Here is a 19,552-nt window from a genome sequence, read left to right on the forward strand (position 1 = left end):
ACAGCTCTGGAGTGTGAAGCATGCACACCCAGAGAGACTGGATGGAAAATATTTAGACTATTTTCAGAGTAGCAGCCGTGTTAGTCTATATTCGCAAAAGAAAAGGAGTACTTGTGGCACCTTAGGGACTAACCAATTTATTTGAGCACAAGCTTTTGTGAGCTATAGCTCACTTCATCAGATGCGACTCACCAGAGCTGGGATTGTACCTTCTTTTCTGTTTGGAAAATGCCCAGGAGATACTAAAGAAAAATTTGTGATAATATACCTGTATGTATATGTTAGTTCAGCTTTCTTTAGTTTAACTGAGATGGTATAAGAAAATTTTACAATGAATTGTAAGGAAATATGTGCCCAGGTATAACTTATTGATGGGACATATACTTCTGCTTCATAAAAGAAATGTCAGTGTTTTAAAAGAAATAAAAATAGATGGTGTTGCAGTTGGTCCATTGTATGATGCTGAATTGAAGGGAAATCTATTCACATTGGACCTAGAAAATACTATATAAGGAAAATGCCCTTTTTATTAGTTTGATTTTCAGCGAGTAAATTTTCACTAACAATAAACGCAGTCTTATACTATCCTTCAACAAAAAAACTTTGAAAACAGACTCCAACGAGAGACTGCTGCATTGGAATTAATTTGCAAATTGGATACAATTAACTTAGGCTTGAATAGAGACTGGGAATGGTTGATTCATTATAAAAAGTAACCTATTTCCCCTTGTTTATCCCCTCCCCCCCTTCCCCCCACAGTTCCTCAGACGTTCTTGTTAAACCCTGGATTTGTGCTGGAAATGGCCCACCTTGATTATCATACACACTGTAAGGAGAGTGATCACTTTAGATAAGCTATTACCAGCAGGAGAGTGGGGTGGGGGGAGAGAAAACCTTTTGTAGTGATAAACACCCATTTTTTCATGGTCTGTGTGTATAAAAACAAACATCTTCTGTATTTTCCACAGTATGCATCTGATGAAGTGAGCTGTAGCTCACGAAAGCTTATGCTCAAATAAATTGGTTAGTCTCTAAGGTGCCACAAGTACTCCTAGTCTTATACTAGTTATACAACAAAAACATCCTATCTGTTGTATCACTGGTTGATCTTGGATACGGCTGTATATTCTGTAAAATGGCCAGCAAAGAAGGCAGACGATCAGCATAGTCAAAGGTATCTCCCTCCTCTGCAGCATGTGATGTATGCCTGGCTTCCACCCACCTGGACATCAAGAATACCATTCTTTCCACCAGGCCACAATGTATCCCATATTGTAAGGAAACATTGTGCCAAGAAAAAACACCACCAGAAACATTGCAATTTACAGTGCTGAAATTATACTGGATTAAATAACTAGAAGTATTTGAGCAATAGAGTAAAATTAACTAATTGGTAGTGTAATCTCTCTAATGATCACATGTAATATTATATTTTTGTATGTCCTACCTAATCACATCCCTAGGTTCCTTAGGTTTATACTATGTCTTCCTCCTTTGATGAAGAGCCATGGGGAAAAGGGATATGCACAGTCCTGGATGCCGGCAGATTATGGCATGAAAGCATTATGTTAAAGCTGTTTCAAATTATAAAGCATGTAGGAAAACAAAATCTCTTAATAGGATTCACTGGTGATGGTGGGTATGGGGGTGTGTGTGAGAGGTTGATAGTATTTGTTATTCCCCTCAACTATTTGTGTATAGGTTCTCTTTATACTCACTTTTCTTCCAAATGGTGGTGGGGAAATGGCCAAGATTAGCCAAAGTAAATAATCCAGAAAATTGTACCCTTGCCTGTAGACAAAGCCTGTTGACATAGCCTGTAGACATTGTGCACTGCTTTTGGAGCAAGTCCCTTGAAATCTGAGATCAGTCAGAGTTCCTGAGGTCCTTCCTAAATCTTAGCAAACAGCACCACTGCTAAATATCCAGAGATGAAAGACTATATTGTGTATGGGTTTTTTTTAATAAATACTTCCATAGCAGCTTTCATTTGTGGTCCAGAAAACACTTTACAAACACTAATATAGTAAACTTCATAACACCTCTGCACAGTAGTTAATTATTACTCCATTTTACAGATGGGAAAATTGAGACACAAAAGGATAAAGTGATTTGCCCAATATCATAGAACCCAAAATTCCTAACTTTCATTCCCTACCATATTAGATGGGGTTTTTCTTATTGTGATTTGGAAGTGCTGTGTGAGTACTTCATTCCTTCATTGTGTACAGCATGAATGTGTTTGCATTACTATCTGTGTAAAATAGAGATAGATACATACACATCTCAGAAGTTGAGAAACAATTTCCTTTAAAAGTTATTTCTTTTGTTCAGGATAATTTACAACATATGTTTTTGTGAATCTGCCTAGGGCATCAAGCCTGATGTGGTTAGGTTAACTTTAGTGCCAGAGTCTTTCACTCATGACTTCATGCAGCAGTTGAGCTTTCCTAAAGTTCTAAACCCACATTATGTCTGTGGTGCTTCTTTGCATTATAACTCCTTTTAACATTTTTACATGACAGAAAGTCAGATGTTGGAGGAAGCCTTCAGAGGAATTTAGGATATCAGCTCAATTTGTCTGAGATAAACAGGAGGAGTTTGGATGTGTTGAGCAGTTTTGCCAAGAGGAGATTTGTCCTCAACAATCATAACAACTTTTTGGTTGAGTGGATCTGTGACATCTTCATTTAAATTTTCCAAAGATGGACTTCATTTTCCCCCTGAAACCAAACCTCAGTTACTAGTAATACAATGTGTAAAATAGTTGAGTCCACTGCGGTCCAAACAAATTTAACTTTGAAAGAGTTGTTTTTAAAAATAACCTATTTCTGTTTGATTATTAAAATGCAGTTTTTAAAATGATTTTTTCACATTTCTGTTAAACATAGTTTAGTTGTTGCACTAACTGCTTTGCTGCTGATGCTGAATGTGTGTAAATTCTGGCAGCAGATCCTTTTATAACCAAATACCACTTAAAATGAATGGAATAGTACCAGTTACGTCCCACCTTAAGACTGTTGGAAATACATAATATGCCTTTCAGCAATGGTGGTAGCGGGAAAGAAATATCTCTTTAGTACTAAATCTTTAAGATCTACAGTTGTCTGAGTTTCTATTTCCAGCAAATGACATGCTTTAAATGTTCAGGTTTTCCTCTGTGTACATTTTTGCAGTAACAAAGTATAGAGATTAAAAGAATAGATCAAATCCCTAAAATGTGCTGTGGAGAATCTGTTTTTTACGGCTAGATTGATTTAAAAAAAAAAGGAACTCTGTTAAAACCTTGGGTAAAAGTTTATATTTCTTGCAGCAGCCTCTGCATGTGAAATGTAGTTGGCAAGTATTTTTATGTGTGCCTGTTAGTTTGAATGCACGATGCTGATCTGTTTTTTGTCCTCCCTGACGGTTATTATATCCTAATGGGTGCAACACTGCACTAATGATCCTTGTATATATAAATTCTTCTTGTTGTGTGCAGACACCATAGGGCCACATAAAAATGTTTGCCTCAATTTCCCTGCAAAAAAAGAGCTCAGAAACCAGACTTGGCCAAGTAACAGATTTTTAAAGGTAGAGGAACCCAATAAAATTACCAGCTTTGCACAGCGTGAGTCTACTTCCTTTTGACATATTGTGAGGTGTAGGTGAAATATTCTAACTGAACTGACAGTGTAAGGAGGACAGCTAACTAGAAGGCAAGATAAAAGTAAAAACCACCAATGATGATTGATATTGCAGTAGCTATTAATTGTTTTGGAACCTCTTTTGTAGATTTCTGACACTTCACCTTTATAACTTACTCCTATGCAAGTCTTGGTGTAATGAGATTTAATCTAGTAAAGTCAAATTTACTGTATCAGGGAGTAATTTTTAATACAGTCGTTTCTTGAGACACGAGTCACAAAATGTTTTTTAAGAGGATTAAGGAGCTTTAGCTTCATCTAGCTTTGAAGAAAAAAGTAAAAATCATCACAGAATGCTTCTTTCATATAGTTCAATGAATGTTGTTAAAATGGCACCAATTCAAATGAGGTTATGAAACATATTGTGAGTTTATTGCACACACTTGAAGTATGGTATATAAAGCTCAGGGTTCAGATACTGTGCAACTGGGAACTTGGGGATCATTGCCATCACTCCAGAATTTGAGAGGCGGGGGGTAAGAAACCAAGCAAATTGTTATGATTGTACATTTTTCCATTTTTGTACAGTGCTTCCAACATGAAGGATGCTAGTGTTGTTGAGAGTGGGTGAAGAAAAGACATAGGGCTAGATTATTAAAGGTATTTAGGCACCTACAGATGCAGAAAGATGACTAGAAGTATTTTCAAAAGCACATGGATGCCCAACTGCCACTTTTGAAAATCCCACAAGAGATCTACATGATTCTTTAGGTGCCTGAATATATTTAAAAATCTGGCCCTTAGGCCCCAATTCAGTTGATAGCAGGTGAGCTCAGCTGTCTGCCTGTGCCTTAGCAATAACTGCAGTAAGTCAGAAAGCAGTATCTCCATGCTGTTTAATACAAGTAATCAGTTGTTCAAAAGATAAATTAACTCATGCTCATCTTCCTTTGTATTTTAAGCTTAATATTGATTATTATTGATTCAGTTTTAGGTCTGTTTATATATCAGAATATATTGGAATATTTTATTTTTTCCCCTTATCATTTTGAGGCTCAATGATTGGCTTAATCCTCTCAGTTTATTTTAATGTGACTGGTTATTGTACTCTTCTGTATTTAGCAATAGTTATATTTGGGTATTTAGCATAAAAATGAAAAATGTCCGTAATGTTGGAGCCTTTTCTGTCCAGTAAACCATCCTCCATTTGGAGATATAAGCACTAATATAACAACAATCCTGATTTTTGAGTTATCATTCTTGTACTTTCTGTAATTTAAACCGCCAGTTATAATTATATTTCTGTACATTTAAGATCTTTGTCATTAATTACTACTTTTCTCATCCATCGAAGTAGTAAAAATTGTTGTACATTGCTTCATTGAAAATCCATTTACCAGTTTGAACTAAACAACTATACGTACTGTAGAAGCTGATGGAAAGACATACCGGTGAAATCTACTAAAAAAAAATAATAAAAATCTTCCCTTTTTAAATACATTTTTCAATAGCCCAAGGTTGGATGGGAGAGGAATGAAACTGAGAGGGGAAAATTTAAGCTAAAAATCAGAAAAATGTCTTGATAATGAGATATATTAGGCTGTAGAAATGGTCTTTCAAGAGAAGTCCCAGTCTCTTGGGACCTTTTGAAATTGGACTGGATAGTACATTAGAAAACGTCTTATATAGAACAAGCTTCAATTGGCAGGTAGATGATCTAATAAATTCCATCTCTAACTATGTTTATTTGAATATAAAGTAATTAGCTTAGCTGTTTAGTTTTTTTGTATTTGTCTAAACATTTTAGTTCTAAAAATGGGACAAATATAGAAGTATTCTTCCTTTTTTTCCATTGGTAATACCTTTCTCCCTGCCACTTTCCTTCCCCTCTAGCCAAGATGTAATGTCAACAACAGATGGAATCATAATTGACAGACAAAATTTTAAAGCCTTCTAAATGTCACTGATCGTTTTAATAAAATTAATTAGCCTGCCACAGAGAAAATTTACTAGCCTGCTGGTTAATTTCACAATGTAAAATCGTGGGGTAGGAGGGAGTGGGGGAGAAACCTTATTACTTTTGAATAATTATTTAAAGATGTGTGCCTTGCCTAATTCAAACATCATCGATGGCGAATGCAACAACAGCTTTTTATATCTTTTAAAATTGCAAGTGATCACATCTCAATATATAAGTGAGGAAATCAAATACAGCTGAAATTTAAAGGTATCGATCGGGTACCAACTAATGATAATCCACTGGTCACATAGAAAACTACTGAAACCTAAGTTTTGGTGGTGATGCTATTAATATTCCTATTACTATTCAATGTAAGCAAATAATTTAGATTCAAGATACAAAGTGACTTGAAATTATATGCCTAAATTAATTTAATGTTCTGAATCTTGATAAAAACACATTTTGTTTTCAGAAGAAATGAGATCTTTAGTCAGTTCTGTGACATTACATAAAAAATCTTATTGGCAGCGAATATTCACTTCACAGTGTACCTAATATACCTGTAGTCTGATTTAGTTTTGAAAAACATGACTAATGTAGTGCCTAAATTAAATTGCAGTGAGACACGCAGATGATAGAATTAAATACCATGAAGTTCAGATCTTCAGTAGGAACTAGTTTAGCCTTTTTCCTTTTTTTTTTTTTAAATTCCATTGGGCAAATGAAGTGAACAGTAATCTGCTGAATAGAGAAGTTCATATATCTCTATTAGAGCTGATTGGAAATTTCCCCGCAGAACAGGTTTCCAATGAAAAATGCTGCTTTAACAAAATCAAAACATTCTGTAGGAACATGTCAGTTCTGTCAATGTTTGAGAGAAACCTGCCTGGCTTCCTGCCAGCTCACCTGCTCACCTCCCCAAGCTTCCCAGCTCTTCAGCAGCCCACCTATCAGGCTGCTGGGGATCCAGCAATTCCAGGCTCCACGCCAGCCTAGCCTACCAGGGCTTCTAGCCTCTTGACTCCTTGACATCCTGGCTGTTAAGAAGCCAGAGAATCCAGGTTCCCCAGCTGGCCAGCTCCTTGGAGTGCCAGGCAGCCAACTGGCCACTTCCTTGGCTCCTTGTTGTCTAGCTCCCCAAGCAACCCAGGATGCTGGGTGGCCAGCTGATCAGCTCCCTGGGTTCTTAGGCTCCCAAGCAGCCTGTCCCAAATTGGGAAAAAGTCAAAACATTAATCTTTCAAGTGAGCTACATTTTTAAAAAGTCCATTTCTGGAGAACAGTAATGAATTTTTTCAGCTTTTTCCTGGAGCAGCTCCCATCCCAGGCTAGGTCCCCAGGCTGCCTGACTCCCTGGGCAGCCAGTTCCCCGACTGCCTAGGTGCCCATCTCCATGGCCCAACCTATAGAGCCACTTGCATTGGGAGTCAGGCAGCCCCAGGAGCAAGCTGAAAAAATTCATTACAGTTCTCTGAAACTTAATATTTTGAAAATTCAACTCCTGTGACATATTTAGAATTTTTGATTTTCTCCCAATTTGGGACAAAAAAAAATCAAAAACTTCAAAAAATTTTGCTGGAGTTCAGTTCTGTTTTCTGTCCAGTTGTGTTACCTAGATATGCAAGATATGTTACCTAGAAAACAGGTTAACCCAATATGTTTTTTTAGTGTGTAATTTTTTATTTTATCCTTTACAGCTACACTAAATGTGGATGACTCCATAGTCGACCTGGAAACACTGGAAGCACTGTATGAGAATGTAAGTATGACAGGAAAACATGTGTAAGAGCACAATATTCATAGCTTCAGATTTTTACCAAGTGCAAACACACACAAAAAATAAATACAATTTTATTTTGTGACCGTATTACACAAGAGAGAGTATATAAAAATTGATTTTTCTTAGGGAATGTAAGAGTATTAGTGGATATCATCAAAATGTAGTTAGCCAACACAGTGCATGTATTTTGCCAGATCAAGTCTCCCAGTGGGAATATAAACCAATCCAATCCAATTGGAGCTGGATTAAGATTAAATAAATTGCAACAAAAGACATTGCATGACCTGTCATCTTCTCCCCCACAAAATATTGGCCTCCCACCACAAAGAGGCTCCTCCTCACTGTCTATATCTTCTCTCACTCCTATCATACCTTGGGCAGACTTTTCCTTCTCCCCTCCCCTTGTTTCACTTTTCTTTAAGTCATAGCCTGGGAGGGTGTCCCCTTTCCAGATCTTCCCCCCCTCAAACTTTAAGACTACTTTTAAGCCATAATATGTGATTTGCTTTGTCTTGCCTGACCGAGTCAACTATTCTACAACACAGTGCAGTGTGCAATAGCTTTCTATTTGGTAACCAGGAAGCTCTAGAGGGAGTTGACTTATGAGGCAGAGTAACTGGCAGAGGAAGGGGAAGCAAAGCATCTACAGGACGCTGCCAGGAGATATCTTTGACCTTGAAGTGTTTAAGCTCTGAGAAGGAATATTCCCAATCTCGTTGTGGGGAAGGGGTTTTCTCTACTCTCTCTCTCTAATCTGTAAAATGGGAAGGTAAATGTGGAAACATGTTTAGGGGCTGTTTTTGGAAACTGGAGTATAGGACAATTTGAAGGCCTTCTGTAATGTAAGATTTAGAACTGGTGCACAGAGGTATTAATCTGCTATGCAATAGAATAAATTTGATTTTGTATTATGACCTTCGTAAAACAGTATCATAGAATGCTTCACGGAATTAAATAATACAGGGGAAAAATTCAACTACAAAATGAAAATAGAGAAATAGTTATGTGAATGTGGTGATGGGTTTATGGCAACTTTCTGTATTTATATCCTGCTGGCTATGAAAAGGGGGTCTCTGTCATGAGAGCACTTGCCCCTACAGTGAGGGAAACAGCATTATAGGTGCAAACGCTGGCTAGGCTGTAGTTAAAGGAGAAAATCCTCAGAAAAGTTCTTCAGTAGGATCCAGCCAAGATAAATATAATGACAAAGCAGAGAAAATAAGTCTTGAATCACATAGGTGAGAAACATTGAAAGATATCAAGTGTTCTTCATAATTCAACTCTGTCTCCTGATCTGTATACTAAGTATCATTCCTGGGGGATGTTGGAAAAAAAGAGAGTACAAAATGTAAAAATGGTGACCATTTACGAATGTTCTCATTTTAGCAGAGCCACAAAGTTCAGCTGCAGACCTCAATCTCCCCAAAGTTTGGGACTCTTTGGGTCTTGAGTAGTGGTTTGGGCCTACCTCTTATTTTCTGAATAATTTTTCATGTTCCTGTATGGTGTCTTACGAGTGACACATGGGCAACTCAGTATAGAGTTACAATGAAAATGAAATACAAATTATACTGTGTTGAATTGTACTCTATTGAATGTAAGCAGAAAGAAAAAATGTTTATCAACATTACTTTGAGAAAGGAGGGGAATGCCTATAGAAATAGTACAGAGTACCCTGTTAATCTTTTATATTACCTCACTTCTGCACTACAGAAACTTGTGTACATGTGGGAATGTGGAAAAGCAGTGACTTTTGGTAAGGAAGCCTGAACAAATTTAATTATATTGAATCAAGTCCTTACCAAATTTGGAAAAAAATTAGCATTACTGGTAGAATAGGGGACAACTTAAGTAAAGCAGTAAGCCAACTTAAGTAAGTAAAACCAACTTAAGTAAAGCAGATGAAGGATTTGTTGAATAAGGCATGTTCTCAACTTTATCAAGAAACTTTGAGACAAAAAAACCCTGCATAATTGTAAAATTATTACTGATATCAGGATGAGAATACATTTTACTGATCACATTTTTGTATCTTTTGACCTTGAGCAAAAGACAATGGCATGAGTTTAGCATATAGATTCACTTTCAGTCACACTAATATATATAGAATACATGAAGTGAGGCTCTGCATTTTCAGTAGCATGTATGATATTGGGGAAGGTATGTAAAAAGAGAATGGGTGGGGTTTTTAGAGATCAGCAAATAAGAAGATGGGTTGATTGTATTTAAAAGGAAAGCTTCTTATTGCTAGTTTCTAATTATAATCACACAGAGAGCGCAAAAGGATGAACTGGAGAAAATAAAGCAGTATTATGAGACTTCAAAAGAAGAGGAACTGAAGCTCTTGGACAAACCAGAACAGTAAGATTTAAAAAAATATATTTTTCCATTATGCAGAATCGCCATTTGCTAGGAGGCTGAGGGAGTGTAGGGACAGAAATCTGGCTGGTTAAGTCTTAAAAAATCCTTATTTCAAGAGATGGTGTGAAAAGTGATTATATAGTCCCTTTTTTGATGTACTGTGTATAACTTTCTATTGACTGGGACCACTATGACAGATGAAATATACTAATTTTGCTATGTGACCTTGAGGCAGTCACAATTTCTGTGCCTGCATGCTCTCATTTTTAAAATGCTTTATCTTCCTCTCCTAGGTATTGAGGCTGAATTAATATTTGTAAAGCAGTGACGTGCTTGGATGGAAAGGTGCCATAGAATTTGCTGTTATAATAAACCTCAAAAGCAAAATTCAAATTGCTCGAATTCCCAAATGGAATTATAATCCTATCGTTCAGAATGAACCTGTCTTTTATTGAAACAATGTATTTGATCCCAAATTTATGCCGAGCACTAGTTTCTGCTCCCTCCGTGCTGCTCCTTCCTCTTTACTGCTCTCCTCCTCCTCCACTGGCCCCCATCACTCTCCTTACCACCTGTGTTCCCACACTGAGGCCCCACTTTTCTACTCTTCACTATGCTGCTGCTCAGTCATCTTTGGTATAAGAGAGTGGGAGGAAATATGTGGATGATGAAGGAGGAACGGAGGCAGCAGAGATGGCATCTGAGTGTGAGAGCTGGGACACAGAGGGGATATGTTTTTACGTAGTTTCTTTAAGGCTGGAGGTTGGTGTTGGAGGGCAGAAAGATTTTTCTCCTTTCCTACCATCAGAGCAAGCCAAGCAGCTGTTGCTGACATCTGCATATGGGGGAATAGGTTAACGTCTGAGGGTATGAATATCTCCCAAATATTAAGACCTCAGAATACGAATGTCCTTCAAATTTATATACAATCTTGTTCATCTATCCCTTGTCTTTGTGCTTTCATTGACCACACTCAGATGAGCCTTGGCCTACAGCATGATACTTTGTGACTATTTGATATTTCACAGAGTCTAAATCTTTGGCAACCTATTTGCTATATCTCTGAGGGTATGGCTACACTACAAAATTAGGTCGAATGTATAGAAGTAGGTTTTGTAGAAAGCGTTTTTATACAGTTGATTGTGTGAGTCCCCACACAAATGCTCTAAGTGCATGTAGTTGGCGGAGTGTGTCCACCGTACTGAGGCAACCGTCGACTTCCGGAGCGTTGCACTGTGGGTGGCTATCGCACAGTTCACGCAGTCTCCACCGCCAATCTGAATTCTGGGTAGAAATCCCAGTGCCTGATGGGGCTAAAACATTGTCGCGGGTGGTTCTGGGTACATATCGTCAGGCCCCCGTTCCCTCCCTCCCTCCCTCTGTGAAAGCAAGGGCAAACAATCATTTTGTGCCTTTTTTCTTGAGTTACCTGTGCAGACACCATACCACGGCAAGCATGGAGCCAGCTCAACTAACCGTCACCGTGTGTCTCCTGGGTGCTGGCAGACGTGGTACTGCATTGCTACACAGCAGCAGTTTATTGCCTTTTGGCAGCAGACAGTGCAGTATGACTGGTAGCCGTCATCGACGTAGTCCTGGGTGCTCTTTTAATCGGGCGCCTGGGCAAACATGGGAGTGACTCAGCCAGGTCATTTCCCTTGTTTCATCTCATGGCGATTCAGTCCTACCAGCAGTGCACTGTCTTTTAATCTGCAGGGAACAGAAGATGATGGCCAGTAGTCATACTGCACGTCTTCTGCTGAGCACCCAGGTGTTGACGATGGCTAGCAGTTGTACTGCAGAGTCTGCTGCCATCAAGATGTATAAAGATAGATGAAGTGGCTCAAAACAAGAAATAGACCAGATTTGTTTTGTATTCATTTTCTCCTCCCTCCCTCCCTCCCTCTGTGAAATCAACGGCCTGCTAAACCCGGTTTTGAGTTCTATCCTTGAGGGGTCCATTCAGTTTCTCGCAAAGCTACCCCCTTTGTTGATTTTAATTCCCTGAAAGCCAACCCTGTAAGCCATGTTGTCAGATGCCCCTCCCTCCGTCAGGGCAACGGCAGACAATTGTTCCACGCCTTTTTTCTGTGTAGACGCCATACCACGGCAAGCATGGAGCCCGCTCAGATCACTTTGGCAATTAGGAACACATTAAACACCACACGCATTATCCAGCAGTATATGCAGCACCAGAACCTGTCAAAGCGATACCGGGCGAGTAGGCAACGTCAGCATAGTGACGTGAGTGATGAGGACATGGACACAGACTTCTCTCAAAGCACGGGCCCTGGCAATGTGGGCATCATGGTGCTAATGGGGCAGGTTCATGCGGTGGAATGCCGATTCTGAGCTCGGGAAACAAGCACAGACTGGTGGGACCACGTAGTGTTGCAGGTCTGGGATGATTCCCAGTGGCTGCGAAACTTTCGCATGCGTAAGGGCACTTTCATGGAACTTTGTGACTTGCTTTCCCCTGCCCTGAGGTGCAAGAATACCAAGATGAGAGAAGCCCTCACAGTTGAGAAGCGAGTGGCAATAGCCCTGTGGAAGCTTGCAACGCCAGACAGCTACCGGTCAGTCAGGAATCAATTTAGAGTGGGCAAATCTACTCTGGGGGTTGCTGTGATGCAAGTAGCCAACGCAATCAAAGATCTGCTGATATCAAGGGTAGTGACCCTGGGAAATGTGCAGGTCATAGTGGATGGCTTTGCCGCAATGGGATTCCCTAACTGTGGTGGGGCCATAGACGGAACCCATATCCCTGTCTTGGCACCAGAGCACCAAGCTGGAGAGTTCATAAACTGCAAGAGGTTCTGCAAGCACTGGTGGATCACAAGGGACGTTTCACCAACATCAACATGGGATGGCCGGGAAAGGTACATGACGCTCGCATCTTCAGGAACTCTGGTCTGTTTCAAAAGCTGCAGGAAGGGACTTTATTCCCAGACCAGAAAATAACCTTTGGGGATGTTGAAATGCCTATAGTTATCCTTGGGGATCCAGCCTACCCCTTAATGCCATGGCTCATGAAGCCATACACAGGCAGCCTGAACAGTAGTCAGGAGCTGTTCAACTACAGGCTGAGCAAGTGCAGAATGGTGGTAGAATGTGCATTTGGATGTTTAAAAGCGTGCTGGTGCAGTTTACTGACTCGGTTAGACCTCAGCGAAACCAATATTCCCACTGTTATTACTGCTTGCTGTGCGCTCCACAATATCTGTGAGAGTAAAGGGGAGACATTTATGGCGGGGTGGGAGCTTGATGCAAATCGCCTGGCTGCTGGTTATGCACAGCCAGACACCAGGGTGGTTAGAAGAGCACAGGAGGGTGTGGTGTGCATCAGAGAAGCTTTGAAAACCCGTTTCATGACTGGCCAGGCTACAGTGTGAAAGTTCTGTTTGTTTCTCCTTGATGAAACCCCCCCGCCCCTTGGTTCACTCTACTTCCCTGTAAGCTAACCACCCTCCCCACCTCCCTTGGATCACCAATTGCAGAGGCAATAAAGTCATTGTTGCTTCACATTCATGCATTCTTTATTCATTCATCACACAAATAGGGGGATAACTACCAAGGTAACCCAGGAGGGGTGGTGGAGGAGGGAAGCACCAGGAGGGGTGGTGGAGGAGGGAAGGACAAGGCCACACAGCACTTTAAAAGTTTAAAACTTTAAAACTTATTGAATGCCGGCCTTCTGTTGCTTGGGCAATCCTCCTGGGTTGAATGGCTGGGTGGCCGGAGGCCCCCCCACCGCGTTCTTGGGCATCTGGGTGAGGAGGCTATGGAACTTGGGGAGGAGGGTGGTTGGTTACACAGGGGCTGTAGCGGCAGTCTGTGCTCCTGCTGCCTTTCCTGCAGCTCAACCATACACTGGAGCATATTGGTTTGATCCTCCAGCAGCCTCAGCATTGAATTCTGCCTCCTCTAATCATGCTGCCACCACCTTAGAGCTTCAGCCCTCTCTTCAGCCCGCCACCTCTCCTCCTGGTTATTTTGTGCTTTTCTGCACTCTGACATTGTCTGCCTCCTCACATTCGTCTGTGCTCTGTCAGTGTGGGAGGACAGCATGAGCTCAGAGAACATTTCATCACAAGTGCATTTTTTTCACCTTCTAATCTTCGCTAGACTCTGGGAAGGAGAAGATCCTGTGATCCTTGAAACACATGCAGCTGGTGGAGAAAAAAAAAGGAACAGTGGTATTTAAAAAGACATATTTTATAGAACAATGGGTACACTCTTTCGTGGTAAACCTTGCTGTTAACATTACATACATAGCACATGTGCTTTCGTTCCACGGTCGCATGTTGCCTCCCCACTCCGCGTGGCTAGCCCCTCCCCCCTCTCCGTGGCTAACAGCGGGGAACATTTCTGTTCAGCCACAGGCAAACAGCCCAGCAGGAACGGGCATCTCTGAATGTCCCCTTAAGAAAAGCACTCTATTTCAACCAGGTGACCATGAATGATACCACTCTCCTAAGGATAACACAGAGAGATAAAGAACGGATGTTGTTTGAACGCCAGCAAACATACACTGCAATGCTTTGTTCTGCAATGATTCCTGAGTACATGCTACTGGCCTGGAGTGGTAAAGTGTCCTACCATGGCGGATGGAATAAGGCTGCCCTCCCCAGAAACCTTTTGCAAAGGCTTTGGGAGTATATCCAGGAGAGCCACGAATGCCAGGGCAAATTAATCATTAAACATGCTTGCTTTTAAACCATGTTTAAAAAGGTACACTCACCAGAGGTCCCTTCTCTGCCTGGCAGGTCCGGGAGGCAGCCTTGGTGGGTTCGGGGGGTACTGGCTCCAGGTCCAGGGTGACAAACAGTTCCTGGCTGTCGGGAGAACCGGTTTCTCCACTTGCTTGCTGTGAGCTATCTACAACCTCATCATCATCATCTTCCTCATCCCCAAAACCTGCTTCCGTATTGCCTCCATCTCCATTGAAGGAGTCAAACAACACGGCTGGGGTAGTGGTGGCTGAACCCCCTAAAATGGCATGCAGCTCATCATAGATGTGGCATGTTTGGGGCTCGGACCCGGAGCGGCCGTTTGCCTCTCTGGTTTTCTGGTAGGCTTGCCTCAGCTCCTTCAGTTTCACGCGGCACTGCTTCGGGTCCCTGTTATCGCCTCTGTCCTTCATGCCCTGGGAGATTTTGACAAATGTTTTGGCATTTCAAAAACTGGAATGGAGTTCTGATAGCACGGATTCCTCTGCCCATACAGTGATCAGATCCCATACCTCCCATTCGGTCCATGCTGGAGCTCTTTTGCGATTCTGGGACTCCATCATGGTCACCTCTGCTGATGAGCTCTGCATGGTCACCTGCAGCTTGCCACGCTGGCCAAACAGGAAATTGAAATTCGAAAGTTCGCAGGCCTTTTCCTGTCTACCTGGCCAGTGCATGTGAGTTGAGAGTGCTGTCCAGAGCGGTCACAATGGAGCACTCTGGGATAGCTCCTGGAGGCCAATACCGTCTAATTGCATCCACAGTACCCCAAATTCGACCCATCAAGGCCGATTTCAGCGCTAATCCCCTTCTCGGGGGGTGGCATAAGGAAATCGATTTTAAGAGCCCTTTTAAGTTGAAAAAAAAGGGCTTCGTCGTGTGGACGGGTGCAGGATTAAATCGATTTAACTTTGCTAAATTCGACCTCAACTCCTAGTGTAGACCAGGGCTGAGTGAAATAAATATAAGCACATTTTATGTCCTGGAAAATATGAATCATGCTTAGTGTTCTGGAATTATAAGAGGCCATGCCTAGTTTTGTAAATCATGGTGGGGAGGGGTTGGTCCACTTTAGTCACCCTGTCAGTTTCATGCTATCATTGTTCTGTAGTTAAAAATGAGGCATTTTAAAGAAACCAATTATTGTTGGTAATTCCAAATAAAATGAGTCTGCTTTTTCACCATCTCGTCTTTACCAAAACAGTTCTTATAATCCTTACCTAATTATCCCATGATTTCACCTGTTATTGAGAGATGTTGATTAAGGAGACTTCTTTTTTTAAATGTTGCTTTAAAATGAAATAATCAACCAGTGGTCAGGAATTAGGGCCTGCAGCTGAGCTTGGGACCAGTTAGTTGACCTCAGCTGAACACCTCGATAGACCAAACCTACCAGGCCTGCTTTGAAGCCAAGGAACAGCAGCCCTGGCTGCTGCTCAGTGCTTTTCTTGCAGCTGCAGCTGCTCCTGTGCCTGCCTTGTTCCCAGCCTTGCTCCTGCCCTGCTCCAGTCTGTTCAAGAGCTGCTCTCCTGCTTGGTTCTTGACTCTGGCTCTGACTACTGACCTCTGACTCCAGCTCTAAGTGACTAAGCTTGATCACCCACTGCTGCAACCACTAGGCCTGACCACCCACATCCCATTCCGTGACAGTTTGAGCATCCTCCTCCTGAAAGAAGGGACAGGTTCTGCTAGCAGAATGGATACTGCTAGGGCCAGTGTCTCCCTGTCAGAGATAGTGAGTCTCTTGCAGAACCTGCAGACTCAGGTCGCTGCCCTGCAGGCCCAGAATGTGGCACCTAGGCATAGGCCATGCCACCTGCAGCTCCAACTCCAGCCACTCGAGAACCAAAAATTTCCCTGCTGGACGAGTTAGCTGGCGACTGCAGTAAGTTCCTCAAGTTTCTGAATTAGTGCTGGCCCTATTTCTGTTGCGCCCTCAGTCATTTCCCCTGTCCACTCCTGAGTAGGACTTATCAGCCTGCTGACTGGAGAGGCATTAGCCTGGGCCTCTCCACTGCTGGAGAATTTGAGTCCTCTTCTGAGCCAATTGAGAATTTTTGTTCAAGCCGTGGCGATGATTTTCAATGACCTGAGTCGCATGCGTATGGAAGAGGCTGCTCTCCAAGCATTGCTGCAGAGGCATTGTCCAGTTGCTCATTATGCCGTGGAGTTTCGACACTTGGTAGCAGCCACCAAATGGAATGAGGCTATGCAGCACTAGCACTGAGCAGGAAGCTCAGCTCAGATGATGAGGTCAAAGACGAGTTGGTGCAGATGGAGCCTCTGACAGGTCCAGATGCCCTAATTGAACTGTGCATAAAGACTGACAACTGTCTGATGGAACACCACCAAGTAAGAAGATTAGCTTCCTGACCCTACCAATCACTCTGACTCCAGCCAACCAACTTTCTGTGCCTTCCCCACAGCCTGTGTCCATGCAGGTTGACCAAGCTGGGCCCCGCTTCTCTAACATAGAGGAAAACAGGCCTCAGGCCTGTGCCTATACTGCGGAGAACTGGAACACTTAGCATTGACTTGCCCTGCAGAGGCCCAGTCTGCATCCCAGTCAGGAAGCACCCAGCTCCAATAGAAGGTTTGGCATTCTTCCCCTTGCTCTGGTACTCTGCACCAACATTTATCTGCTGGTACTCTGGCGCCTCAGGTAATTTAATGGACTTGAATTTACGTGAGAGTATAATGTCATCACCAAATGCAAAGTTTCCCTGATTTAATAGTGTCCATTGATGGACCGCTCCTCTCTACAGGCTACCACTCACCTAACTGCCCCTTAGAGGTCACTACCCTTCAAGGTCATCAAGAAATCCTTCAGTTTGGATTGATCCATATGCCACATTCTCCTGTTCTCCTCTGTATTCCTTGGTTCATTGCCCATGATCCATGTCTCTGCTCGCAGACTGACATGGTGCATTTTAGTTCACCATACTGCTGGGATCTTGCCTCCCAAAATCCAACCACAGAGATAAATACTCTGCTTCTTTGCCTATCTCCCAGGAGATTCCAAGACAGGATTCCTTCGCAACCCCTATGGTCTCTTCAACAGTCCCAGTGGTACATGCCAAATATCAAGACTTCTCTAACATATTTGACAAAAAGAAAGCTGACATCTTGCTACCTCACTGTATCTCCAACTGCCCTGTTGACCTCCAGCCTGGAGCAGTGATCCCTTTTGGGTGTATCTGTTCTCTCTCAGAAAATGAGTTATAGGCTGTCTGAAGCTATCTCCAAGAAAACTTGCAAAGGGGGTTCATCCATCTCTCTCATTGGTAAGAAGGATGGCTCCCTGTGGCCTTGTGTGGATTAACAGCCATTAAACCATGTTACAGTCCAGAACCAGTAGCCCTTACCAATGAACTCTTTGAGAGACTCTGCTTCACCAAGGTCTTTACCAAGTTGGACCTTTGTGGAGCTTGTAACCCAGTTCGGATTAGAGATAGAGATGAATAGAAGACAGCCTTCACACTTGGTATGGACACTTTAGTACTTGGTTATGCTCTTCAGCTTGTGCAACACTGTGGTGACTTTCCAGTGCTTCATTCATGATCTCTTTAGGGACATGCTGGACCAATTTGTGGTTATCTACCTCAATGAGATCCTCATTTTTACTGAGGATCTGGTTATCGTGATCAACATGTATGCTGAATCTTAGAAAGATTCTCCTAAAACCACTTGTATGTGATGCTCGAGAAGTGTGAATTTGACCAGGACATGACTGAATTCCTGGGGCATATTGTCTTCCTCAAGGGACAAACTATGGACCCACGCAAGGTGGCATCCATGTCATGGTTGATTTCCTAAGATGGTGCACTTTGTTCTGTGCCATGCCTTCCCTACTGTATCAGAAACAACATGTCTCTTCCTAGAGAATGTCTTCCATTACCATGGATCACCAACTGGCCTCATGTCGGATCAGAGCTCCTGTTCATCTCCCCTTTTTGGTGGGTATATCTACGATTTCTTGGCATAGAGTCCCTCACCTTTTCTGCCTATCACCTGCAAATCAATGGGCAAACAGAACATATCAGCCAGATTCTAGAATGGTATCTTCACTGTTTTTTTAATTACTAATTTTCCTTGTGGAATTTGCCTACAATAATGCAACCCACGCAAACTTCATTCTTTGCTAACTATGGCTTTAAACCTTGTTTTCATCCAGACATACCCACGAGTTCCCAGGTACCTACCACCATGGACTTGGCTACTCACTTGCTCGAAGTGCACCAAGAATTCAAGAAAAATGTAAGATCTTCTAAAGAAGCTTATAGCACCAGGCTAACCAGGGTCACCAAACTTCCCCAACCTTGTTGTAGGGACAGAGTTTGGTAATCCACCCAGAATCTTAAAGCCCATCAGCCAAACTGGATTACCAGTACCTGGGCCATTTCAAGATCTTGGAACAGGTCAATCCAATAACATGCAATCTGAAGCTACCCGAGGCCCTAAAGATCCATCCTGTATTTTATAACTTCCTTCTAAAGCCTTTTCTGAGAACCCCTTCTTGAACCGCTCCAACCCACTTCCACCATCCATAACCGTTCGAGGGCAGGAGTAATATTTGATCTGATGAATTCTTTCTTCCTAGTAAGTTAGGGGGAAACTCCAGTACCTGGTGGACTGGGAGGGCTACAGTCCAGATGTACAGGCCAGGGAAATGGTGGAGAACGTCTGTGCTGAGCCTGGGACCAGCTAGTTAACCTAAGCTGAACATCTTGATTGACCAGACCCCCTGATTGGCTGAGAAGTGTCACCAGGCCTTCTCTTTAACCCAGCAGCTGGACCAGGCCAGCACCTGCTCCCTAAAATTCAAAGGTATCTTGACAAATTGGAGAAGTGGGCTACAGACACACAATGAAAGACAAATGTAAGTGCTACATTTAGGGGAGAAAATCCAAATTCACAAATACAGAATGGGAGATAACTAGCTTGGACACAGCATTGCTGAGAAGGATCTGGCACTCGTGGTTGATCACAACCTCAACATGAGTCAGCAATGCGATGCTGTTGCAAAAAAAGCATATGCAGTTTTGGGTTGCATTAACAGAAGCATAGCTGGTAAGTCACAGGATGTGATAGTACC

At 42.2% G+C, this 19,552-nt stretch overlaps 1 protein-coding gene across 5 annotated transcripts in view; it reads left to right on the forward strand.

Moving 5' to 3' along the window:
- FMN1 (formin 1) overlaps nt 1–19,552 on the forward strand; it is a 393,819-nt gene that overhangs the window by 253,906 nt on the left and 120,361 nt on the right. For all 5 annotated transcript variants that reach the window (XM_048854639.2, XM_048854640.2, XM_048854641.2 and 2 more), the window contains 2 exons: nt 7,284–7,345; nt 9,639–9,727. In XM_048854639.2, coding sequence (XP_048710596.2) covers nt 7,284–7,345; nt 9,639–9,727 — 151 coding nt within the window. The remainder of the gene's footprint in view (nt 1–7,283; nt 7,346–9,638; nt 9,728–19,552) is intronic.

This window comes from Caretta caretta, chromosome 6 (assembly GCF_965140235.1).
Source record: "Caretta caretta isolate rCarCar2 chromosome 6, rCarCar1.hap1, whole genome shotgun sequence".
Classification (NCBI taxonomy): domain Eukaryota; kingdom Metazoa; phylum Chordata; order Testudines; family Cheloniidae; genus Caretta; species Caretta caretta.